The 10,925-nt window shown below is 59.6% G+C and overlaps 1 protein-coding gene across 1 annotated transcript; it reads left to right on the top strand.

Annotated features, from left to right (window-relative positions):
• The first annotated feature begins 1,928 nt into the window (after positions 1-1,928).
• ELF3 (E74 like ETS transcription factor 3) lies at positions 1,929-6,855 on the top strand. The gene is made up of 9 exons (XM_006739638.3): positions 1,929-2,083; positions 2,516-2,686; positions 3,047-3,268; positions 3,500-3,586; positions 3,787-3,906; positions 4,073-4,162; positions 4,305-4,421; positions 5,342-5,537; positions 6,044-6,855. The coding sequence occupies exons 2-9, from the start codon at positions 2,524-2,526 to the stop codon at positions 6,156-6,158; spliced, it is 1,110 nt and encodes a 369-aa protein (XP_006739701.1). The 5' UTR covers positions 1,929-2,083; positions 2,516-2,523; the 3' UTR covers positions 6,159-6,855.
• The last annotated feature ends 4,070 nt before the right edge of the window (positions 6,856-10,925 follow it).

Genomic DNA, 10,925 nt, shown 5'->3' on the forward strand with positions numbered 1-10,925 from the left:
TCCAAGGCACTGACCTCAGACTGAAGTCTTTCCCGCTTACCCTCCATAACATCACCCACTATTGGGCTATTGAAAGCATTAATACTTGGGAGATAAGGTGCTAGCCTATAGGGATTCCTTATCTCAGCCCCATTTCTTTTGTGAAGCCCTGGGAAGGCAAACATCCTTCTCATCCCACCCTCTGGAGCCTCAGCCAGGTGTCCCCCAGGGCAGGGGAGCATGTGAGCCGTCCTGGGGCTAGAAGCCGGTTCTCCCACATTCCAGGGTGAGTGACTGGGTGGAGGGTGTGCCCGCCTCAGGCTCCTTGGGGGAGGCCCCCTGAAGGGCTGGGGAAAATCCTACCGCCAGAGCCCCAGGCTCTCCTGCCACCCCAGTGGAGGGGGCCCTGGACCCTAAGCCCCTCTCCTAGGGCGCAGCAGTTTCAGGGACAAAGAGAAGATTCCGGGAGATGGCCTTCTTAGTCATCTGGCTCTAGAGAGAAGGGCGCAGCTCTGGAGGGGGCGTCACTGTGTGAGGAGCCATTTCGCCCACTGAGGCTAAGCTTGGCCATGAGCCACCCAGGGTTGTGGCATTAACAAAGGAGGTGCGGAAAGAGACACTCAGATCCTACATCTTCAATGCATAAAAAACTAGATCTGGAAGAGATCTTAGGGATTATTAAGTCCAAACAACCTTGTTTTTATCCATGGGGAAACAAACAATCACGTAGCTGGGGAGTCACCTGAACACAGGTCTCCTGCCTCCTCACCCCCCATCCTCTGCTGCCAGTGCTCAGGGTCTCCAGTGGGCTCTGCGTTCTTAGATGGGACCACAGACACAAAGGACTCACCGTGCCCATGGGGAGGGTGAGGGGCTGGCCGAGCCTCCGAGCCACTGAGCAGAGGACCCTGAAGCCAGGTCGCGCCTGCTATGGGGAGAGAGCACCAGCCGCACCACGTAACCAGCTCCGTGTGGCCTGGGCAAGTCACAAAACCCCTCTGAGCTAAGATGCTCTCAGCTTTAAAATGGAGACAACCCTACATTCCTTAGTGTTTTTGTGAGTTTTAAGTGGAGACTACGTTACAAGTGCCTGGTAAATGGTAAATACTGAGCGTTCCATTTTCTTCGTGGAATGCTGGGACCCAGGGAGGCAGGCTTCTGGCCACTAGAGGGTAGCAGACAGGTACCGACCGGTCAACTGGGCCGAGGGCGGGGAGACTAGAAGGGAGACCTGACGGCGCGGGATGAACACGGCCACGCGGATTCCGGCACCTGCAGGGTCCGAGGGCTCCGGCTGGGGCTGAGGGAGAGCCGGACCTCTCCAGAAGTGACTGCGGCTTGCAGGGGGTCCGGGTGGGCAAGGCATGTCAAGACTTTACCACCGAAGTAGATGCCAGCCAGCAGACTACTGGGGACGCTGGGGCCCTGAGGCTAGGCTGGACGAGCCCATGAATATTGCCTAGTGTCTGGAGAGCCTTCCAGCAGGAATCCTGGGCATTGTCGGAAAATGCCCTCGACCCCACTATCTGCTCTCCCTACGAGGCCCCCTTGCCCTCACATCTCTACCCGTTTGGGGACTAGCAGCTCTCCCCAGTTCTACCCTGTTCTCTTCCCCCTGCCAGCCCATCCCCGGCCTGGCCCCCCTGAGGAATTTCCTGCGCCAGTGGGTGGCCGAAAGTACAGATGCCCACCCCAGCGACTCTCCTGCCACCCGCCCAGGCCAGTGCCCTGTGCCCAACCCCAGAGGGTGCGGGATGACAGACTCTGACAATCATTAAACCAGCCGGGCCTGATTTCCCAGCACCGCCTGCCAGGATCCAGGCCAAGTGGCACAAAATATGCAAATCACCTGGGGCCAGAAGCCCAGTCTAAAGGCCAGGAAATCCCCTCCGTCCAATGAGCCACCAGCTCAGGTTACCGCCGGGCGCACTATAAAGCCCTGGGCTCAGGGAGGAGCTCCCACACGCCTCTATTTAGGGCGGGTGGGGGAGCGCGGGCCAGACGCCTCAGAGCTACCTGGCGCAGCTTTTTGCCTCCTGGATTTCTCGCCTGCCTGCTGTCCCTTAATCCTGCCTGCCTGCCACACCCACACTCCGCCAGTCAGGTAGGACCCCCCCACCTGTCATATTGCCCAGCCTGGGCCCTGGGAAACGGAGAGGGGTCGAGGGGATGTGTAGTTTCTATACCCACCCACTGCAGCTGCGCACTGTAGGGCCCCTGAGCAGGAGTGTCGGGCAGTGGGAGTGCCCTGAAGGTCGCAGAGGCACTGTCTTTGGGAGGGACAGAGTGGCCCTAACTCTGCCAGTCCCACCCAAGGGCCCAGGGGGGCTGAGGAGGGGGCCCATAGGAGGCCTAGTGCCCGCAGCAGGCTCTGAGATCTTGGAGCCCTCCATGAGGAGAGGGTGTCCAAAGAGATATTGACCTTCACCGCCCCCCCCCTTGGGGCTCCTCCTGCCCCAGGCTTGGCTGGTACAGAAGAGCCAGAGGGTAAGGGAAGGACCCTGGCCCTCACCAGCCTTGGCCTCTCTCTCCCCAGGTAGCCTCATGGCTGCAACCTGTGAGATTAGCAACGTCTTTAGCAACTACTTCAGTACTATGTACAGCTCAGAAGAGCCCGCTCTGACTTCCGTCCCCCCTGCTGCCACCTTTGGGGCTGATGACCTGGTGCTGACCCTGAGTAACCCCCAGATGCCACTGGAGGGCACAGGTGGGTCTCAGCAGGTGGGATGGGGTGTTTGGGGGAGGGAGAGACATTCCTCTAAGAGTCTGTTAGATAAATGGGGAAGTCAGGCAGGGAGGAGGGTCCCCCCAGCAAATTCTAGCACTAGGGGCTGGGGTGACTTGTAAGAGGCTGAGGTATTGGGGTTGAGGGGCAGCGACCGACTAAGTGAGGTGCTGGGCGAAGGTGTGAATGCCACCCCCTGCCCCTCCTCCCGGCAGGGTCTCTGAGACGTGGGGGTGGAGGGGGGGGGGGGCGATGCACACAGAAGCCCAATGGGCGCCAGAAACGGGCGGTGAGGGTCCGGGTGGCTCAAGCTGACCTGATGCTGTGCCCGGTCCCCTGTAGAGAAGGCCAGCTGGTCGGGGAAGCAGCCCCAGTTCTGGTCAAAGGCCCAGGTTCTGGACTGGATCAGCTACCAAGTGGAGAAGAACAAATACGACGCGAGTTCCATCGACTTCTCGCGGTGTGACATGGACGGGGCCACACTCTGCAACTGTGCCCCTGAGGAGCTGCGCCTGGTCTTCGGGCCTCTGGGGGACCAACTCTATTCCCAGCTGTGGGACCTCAGTGAGTCCGGGCCGCTGGTGCCCCCGGGAGCCCAGGGCTGGAGGGGGAGTCCTCCCTCTCAGCTGGGGAGGCTGGCCTAGGGAACGGCCCACACCCCGAGCTGAGGCCAGCAGGGCTGTGGGAAGGACCTGCAGCCCCAGGCCAGTGGGCACAGACCGCAAAGGAAGCCCTGAGGGAAGAGGGGAGTGGGACGCCTGCCTGGGCTCTGACCCCTCCTCCCTTCCCAATCAGCTTCCAGCTTTCCTGACGAACTCAGCTGGATCATTGAGCTGCTGGAGAAGGACAGCATGGCCTTCCAGGAGACCCTGGGCCCCTTTGGTGAGAATTCATTTTCTCAATCATCCCCCAGCTTGTCCTATCCCATCTCAGCCTCTCCCTGAAGCGCTAGAGCTGACCCTTGGTCGCCAGACTTCTGTCTCCCCCAGCTAGAAAAACAGCAGCTCGTTGGACCTCTAGGTGGCCTAGTGTCCCTGCCTGTTCCTCAGAACCCTGTCTGAACCCCTACCTCCTCTTCCCAGACCAGGAAAGCCCCTTCAACCAAGAGATGCTGGGGGAGTGCCGGCAGGCCGGTCCCTACCTCCCTAGCAGCTACGGCCCAGGAGCCCCCTCCCCCGGCAGCTCCGATGTCTCCACCGCAGGTGAGCACCCTCGTCCGGGCCACAGCCTCCCTCTCCCCCAAACGTCCCGCAGCCCTTGGTTCCTGCACTAGAGCCCAGGCTTTCTGTGAGGAATAGGAGTGGGCTGGGCAGCGATCCCCCCCCCCCCGCAGAAGGTACGGACTCACTCTGCCCCCAACCCCCCCAGGAACTGGTACTTCCCAGAGTCCCCACTCCTCAGACTCCGGTGCAAGTGACGTGGACCTGGATCCCAGTGACAGCAAGCTCTTCTCTAGGGGTGAGTGGGGGTCCCAGTGGGCAGGGCCCTTGGGGCTGGTCCTTCCCTTCATCCCTGCTCGCCTGCAGGGTCTCCCTGCAGGAGCTGCCCCCTCGAGCCCCCCCTTCCTTCCCCTCCTGACCTTGCACCTCCCCTGTCTTAGACGGCTTTCCCGACTATAAGAAGGGGGATCCTAAGCACGGGAAGCGGAAACGGGGTCGGCCTCGAAAGCTGAGCAAAGAGTCTCGGGAGTGTCTGGAGGGCAAGAAGAGCAAGCATGGTGAGCTCCTGGGGTCCCCCCCTTTGCTCTGAGGCCTGGGGGGTGGGGCGGGCGGCAGGTTCACTGTGGCGCCGCTGGGGCTTCTTTCTCCCGTGTTCGCCGGCTGTCCACCCGGCTCCTCCCTGCCGCCGTCCTGGCTGTGCACGGGGCCCGAGGCTGTGTGGCACTGGTCACCACCTCCTTGCAGAGCCTAGGTCAGTGGTCCTGGAGAGGAGGGGAAACTGAGGCCCCTGGAAGAAGGCCCGTGGGACTAGAGCCCAGGTTCGCGGCCCACCCACTCCAGTTCTCTCTGCACTTGCTCTGTCCTGCCTGCTGGGACACCCTCGGTGGTGTGAGGGGGCAGCTGGTGGGTGCTGGGAGGGCCCGCGGGGCCGCAGGGGGCTCAGGCAGAGGACCGTGACCCTGCTGCAGGCCTCAGGCCCTGGTGTGCGCCAGCCGGCCGCTGGGAACCGCTGGGTGACGGCCCCCAGCTCCTTCTTGCCTCCGTTTCGTGCGGGCAGCCTCCCTCCCCCCACACGCTGCGCCTGGCTTGCTTCTTGTCTTCAGGGGGCTGTTTTTTCCAGGAAGCTGTCCCCTCATCCCCCAGGCCAGGGCCAGCTCCCTGGTCCTGTACTCGCCAAGCTCTCACCACCTGTTGGTGTGTTTGCGTTTTCCCGGTGGCACCCACCGAACCATGGGCCCCTTCAGGCGGTAGTGGGTCTCAGTCACTCTCAAATCCCAGCCAGACACAGGATCAGTATTGGAGCGCATAAGACATCTGTGCTGTGTGAGAGGCAGGCCCCCTCTGGTGTGGGAGGCGGGAGGGAGCAGCCGTGACACGGCGCAGCCATCCGGGGGCGGCGTGCTGGGCCAGGCGGGGCCCACCGGTCTCGGAGGAGAGGGGCTACCCTGGCCTCTGACCGAAGCCTCTGGCCTTGCAGCCCCCAGAGGCACCCACCTGTGGGAGTTTATCCGGGACATCCTCATCCACCCGGAACTCAATGAAGGCCTCATGAAGTGGGAGAACCGACAAGAGGGTGTCTTCAAGTTCCTGCGGTCAGAGGCTGTGGCCCAGCTTTGGGGCCAAAAGAAGAAGAATAGCAGCATGACCTACGAGAAGCTGAGCAGAGCCATGAGGTGAGCAGGTGCCCGGGGTCCTGCAGATGCTGCCGGGGACAGCTTGTCCCCGCTCCCACGGCTCTCTGACCACCACCCTCCTGACAGGTTGGAGTCCTGTAGAGTGAGGATAATAGTGTCTGCCCACTTCTGGGATTAAAGGATGACATGGGGAAAGCAGTAGGTCGGCATAGCAAACACAGCGAACTCTCTCTGGCAACGTTTCTTTGCATTATCTGCAAGGCTTGTCCTGAGAAAAGTTCTTAGTGGTGAAAAGAGCTTGAGCCAAGGCCTCCACCAAGACCTGGCTTTCCCCCTATTGAATCAATTAGATTGCTTGTCTGGACCTCAGTCTCCCCCTGAACGATCACTAAGGTCCCTTCCAGCCCTAAAATCACGTGGTTTCACGATAAGCTGGAACCCAGTGGGCCAGGCCCCGTGAGGATATCAGGGGCTTGGGGGGAGGGCATCAGCAGTCCGGGCTGCTCCCTACCCGGGCCCGTCTGACCACCCTTGTCCGCACCCAGGTACTACTACAAACGGGAGATCCTGGAGCGAGTGGATGGCCGGCGGCTGGTCTACAAGTTCGGCAAGAACTCCAGCGGCTGGAAGGAGGAAGAGGTTGCCGGGAGTCGGAACTGAGGGTCCGAACAGGACCCAGGACCAAACGCACGGACTTGAGGCCTGCAGCCCCTCCTGGGAGGACCACCAGGCCCCCACCATTCGGGCAGGCTGGGGCCATGCCGTGGAGAGAAGCTGAGGTTCGGGTTCCTTGTCCAGCCGCCATCCTGGGATCTGGGGCTTGCGGCCTCTCCTCTCTGCCCTCCTCTTGGAATTACGAGCCCTGGGGTTTGAGGTGACCGGTCGGCTGACCACAGCTGCCAGCATCGTTCCTCTTACCTGGTGCCTCCCAGACCCAACACAGACAGCAGCTACAGATGATGCCTTCCGCCTCCAGATACCTGGACTGAGCCAAGGAGGCCAGGAAAAAGCAGCAGGGGTGCTGCGAGAGAGGGGGCAAGACGGGGTCCTCCTGCCCCCTGCTTTCCGGACCGGCCTCCACCTCAGTGCTTGGACCCCGCAGGCAGGGGTCAGAGCACTCCCTAATTTATGTGCTATAAATACGTCAGATGTACATAGAGATCTATTTTTTCTAAGACATTCCCCTCCCCGCTCCTCTCCCTCCACGTGTTCGTGGTCAGACTGACTGTTCTAGGCCCTTGGCTGGGCCAGTGAGGGGCGGGGAGATGCCGGGACCCTCAGATTGGGGCTCCTGGCTCCTTTCTCCTGTGAATGGAAGCAGAGACCTCCAATAAAGTGTCTTCTGCGCTTTTTCTAACCTTTGTCTTAGCTACCTGCATACTGAAATTGGGGCCTCTGGATTGGATGAGGCCGTGGGGTTGGAGGAGGGGCGGGGCAGGAGCTTTACCGGGCTGGGGGTGAAGGCAGAGGCAGGCCTGCAGGGTAGGGACAGGTGTCCGAGAGCAGGAGGGCTCGGTTTACAGACAAGCTGCCCCAGGGTGGCTGGAGGGCAAGCAAAGGAAACAAGGTGAGACTGAGAAAGCTTCCCAGGCTCCGTGCAAGCAAGGGCATGAGCTCGGCCAGCCAGACACTGGGCCAGCCCGGCTGCCGCGACACATTTGCCCCGTGACCTTGGCCAAGTCAGCCCTCTGGGCCTGCTTCCTTGCTGAAAGGCTGGGGTTTGGATCCGACGCTCTCTAAGAAGTCTAGAATTACGTATCGAGCCTTATGGGATAGACGCCTCAGACTCCAGCCGTGTTGGCCCCAAACAGAAAACAAAATGGAGATGAGTACTTGATAAGAAAGAAGGGGGGAAGGAATAAACGTTTGCCAGCCTCGTGTACGCGAGGCACTGGGTCAGACAGCCCCTCAGCCCACCTGATCCTCTCCCAAAAAGAGAGAGGGAGATTTATCCCTCCCATTTTACAGATGCAGAAAGTGAGGTTCAATAGGGCCAGCGACTCAGCCAAGGCCTCTAGGGCAGCACCTTGGTGCTCAGTAGCTTTTACCCTGGGGGTGTCCCCAGGGTGAGGGCTCTTCTGACTTAATCCTCAGTACATTCCAGAACTGTGTTGCTGTGTCTCCACAGTGATATTGCAGCCAGGTTCTAGGAGAGGATTTTACTAAGAGGAGGTGTACGTATGGTTCCTCATGAAGAATATCTTCCAGTGGAAAGCTCCTTAAGTTTGAGGCTTCAAATTCCATAGAGCATGTTAAAAAGGCATTTTGTAAGTTTAAAATGCTGTTTAGTTGTCTTGGAAATAGCAGATTATTCACTGAAGGCTGTGGGTAAGGAAGGGAGCTTAGAAAACCAGACGTGTGGAAGTGGGCCTTGCTCTGGAGAAATAAGGAATAGTAAAAAGGAAAGTGGGGAAGTTGGTTGGAGAGGCTAGTGGGGTCATGAAGGAAGCTAGAATCTTCTGGAGCCATTTTGGACAAAGTATTCCTGTGACTGCACAAGCAGGTTAGTCGAAGTGAGTAAGGGGAAGGGTTAGCCTCAAACAGCCCTGGTCTCTGTGCGGGTCAGGCCACCTCTCGGCTGGGGAGCCTTGGGCAACTTAGCCTAAGAATGACCTCATGTCTTAGAAATGAAGAGGTGCTAGGCACCGCTGATTTTTCGGCCCATGTTATCTTGGGGGGTCTTCATACCCTAAAGAGAGGTGACCCTTGTCGCCGGAGTTGCCCAGCCAGGAGTGCGGGATGAACCTTAGGAACTCGGAGCACACCGCCCTGCTCCCCAGTGTCTTCAGTTCTAAGACGGAGCCACTGGCCTTGGGTGCCCACCCGACGGTCTGAGTGGGGGAGGGGAGCTGGGACCCTGGGGCTGAGCCCCTTTGTCCTCTGCCGAAGGGCTGGGAGGCGGCTCTGGGCCCAGCACTACACTCTGACCTTTGTCCCGCCATTTTCTGTTTATGAGGTGCTTTCCTCATCCCATTATCTCATTTCATCCACACCATAGCCCTTTGAGGAGACTGGGCGTCCCCAGGTCCCTGATGAGGCTAGTGGCTGGTCCAAGGTCACCCCCGCCAGCTGAGCGGGGGGCCAGATCCGAGGGCTCCTGCCCCTGCGGGGGCCCGGGCGGCAGTATCGCCATGCTGCAGCTCTGGGAGGGGAACCCAGGAGGGCGCCTGGGCAGCCCTGGCGCTGGGGAGGCAGGGAGGGCTCCTCTGGCCCCGGCGAGCGACATGTTTCTTACTCAAGTTGTCTTTCGCCCCAACACTGCTCTCCACCCTCTTCCCCCTCAGGACGCTGCAGAGCCCCACGCAGAGCCCAAGGCTGGCCTTTCTCGGTCCCCCCAGCTCTCACCAGCTCTGGAGCCCCTGAGCCGACCCCCCCAGAGATGGGCCCTGCCTCCGCCCAGGGCTGTGCGGCTCCCTGGGTGGGGCTGGGCTGTTTAGGTTGTGCCCCCTGGCTGCCGGTCCCCTCTTATCTGCCTCTGTGGGAGCGGGTGGGTGTGCTGCGGGGCAGGTCGGAGGGAGGTCACCCCTCCCGTGTTTGGGTGTGCCTGCGGGGCGGGCTTTGGCCCCGGGCCTCCCCGAGAGAGCGCCCAGATTCTGCCCCCCCAACACCAGTTCTGGGGAAGTCTAACTTTCCCTGCCCCCCCGGGTGAAGTGGGTAAGGCTGTGGTTTCGTGAAGGGTTGATTTCAGGCCGCGCTTGCCCTCCAGTTCTCTCTCCGCCCGCGGGCTGTGAGGGCCGCCGCGCACTCATCTCAGCACCTTGCACAGCACCTGGCACACGCAACGTGCTCAATAAATATTTGTTAAACCGCCCGGTGACTCTCCCTGCCTCTCCCTGCCCCGGCCACCACCTCCCCCTCTGCACACACTGTCACAGACTCGCACCCACACTCACAGATCCCACACAGGTGCCCACACACGCTCATGCACACCTGCACACCCCCGCCCCGCACACATTCTCACACACTCCGCGGTCTTGCACGGCCACACCACTCCCATACGTGCGTGCGCGCACGTCCCACTGACACGCCAGTCACACGCTCCCTCACACGTCACACTCACACATCACAGTCACACTCACACTCTCCCACACATATCACACACACTCACATATTAGTCACACTCACACATGTCAGTCCACTCACACTCTGCCACACGTATCACACACACACATCACAGTCACACGCACATTAGTCACACACTGACACGTCAGTCACAATCACACACACACTCACACATCACAGTCACACTCATACTGACATGTCAGTCACACTCAATCTCCCACACACATCACACACACCCACACATCACAGTCACACTCACACTGTCACATGTCAGTCACACTCACACACACAGCCTCAACCTCCCCCCAGTGGATGAAACCCCAGGCTCGCCCCGCCTGAGCCCTGTGGTTACATTGCTCATCTCTTCCCTCAGGTACAACTGAGCCCCCCCCTTTTCTTTAGAGAGGGAGAGAGGGAGAGGGAGAGAGAGAGCTCGCAGGGGAGGGGGAGAGAGAATCTTAAACAGGCCCTACACCCAGTGCCGAGCATAACTTGGGGCTCAATCTCATGACCTGAGCTGAAATCAAGAGTCGGATGCTTAACCGACTGAGTCACCCAGATGCCCCAACTGACCCCCTTTCTGATTCATTTCCTGCCATCCCTTCTGCCCTCTCCCCCCACCAGGTGGGCTCAGACCTTCCCTCCAGTTGGGACCAGTTGCATAATTTGCAGGGTCCAGTGCAAAATGAAAACTTGGGCCCTTGTTGGGGCGCTGGGTGGCTCAGTCAGTGAAGCGTCTGCCTTCGGCTCAGGTCATGATCCTGGAGTCCTAGAGTGGAGCCCCGCATCGGGCTCCTTGCTCAGCGGGGAGTCTGCTTGCCCCTCCCTCTCCCCAAGCGCGCACGGGAGCTCTTTCTCTCTCACGTAAATAAATAAAATCTTAAAAAAAAAAAAAAAAGGGCGCCTGGGTGGCTCAGTCGTTAAGCGTCTGCCTCCGGCTCAGGTCATGATCCCAGAGTCCTGGGATCGAGCCCCGCGTCGGGCTCCCTGCTCCGCGGGAAGCCTGCTTCTCCCTCTCCCACTCCCACTGCTTGTGTTCCCTCTCTTGCTGTGTCTCTCTCTGTCAAATAAATAAATAAAATCTTTAAAAAAAAAAAAAAAAGAAATCAGAAGGTCAGGTCTGGCAGAACTGAGCCAGCTCGCGCACTGGACCACTAGATGCAGAAGCAAGATCATGCTGTCCCCTATATATTCTCAAGTTCACCCCTCTGGCCACCACAAAAAAATCTATGTAGCCCCAGAGGCAGGAAGTCTTCAACCCCTGGTTGAAAATATCTATGCCTAGCCCCCTACCTACTGCTCCCAGACCAGGAGCTCATTCTGTACTCCCTCTACTTGGCAAAATGATGGTTTGTTGAGGATATC

Source organism: Leptonychotes weddellii, chromosome 6 (assembly GCF_054177405.1).
Source record: "Leptonychotes weddellii isolate Sample4059 chromosome 6, ASM5417740v2, whole genome shotgun sequence".
NCBI lineage: Eukaryota > Metazoa > Chordata > Mammalia > Carnivora > Phocidae > Leptonychotes > Leptonychotes weddellii.

Coding starts and splice junctions, on each gene's coding strand:
- ELF3 (XM_006739638.3), top strand. CDS start 2,524: ATGGCTGCAACCTGTGAGATTAGCAACGTCTTTAGCAACTACTTCAGT. Junction 3,269..3,499: donor TTCCCAGCTGTGGGACCTCA/GTGAGTCCGGGC, acceptor CTTCCCAATCAG/CTTCCAGCTTTCCTGACGAA. Junction 5,538..6,043: donor AAGCTGAGCAGAGCCATGAG/GTGAGCAGGTGC, acceptor GTCCGCACCCAG/GTACTACTACAAACGGGAGA.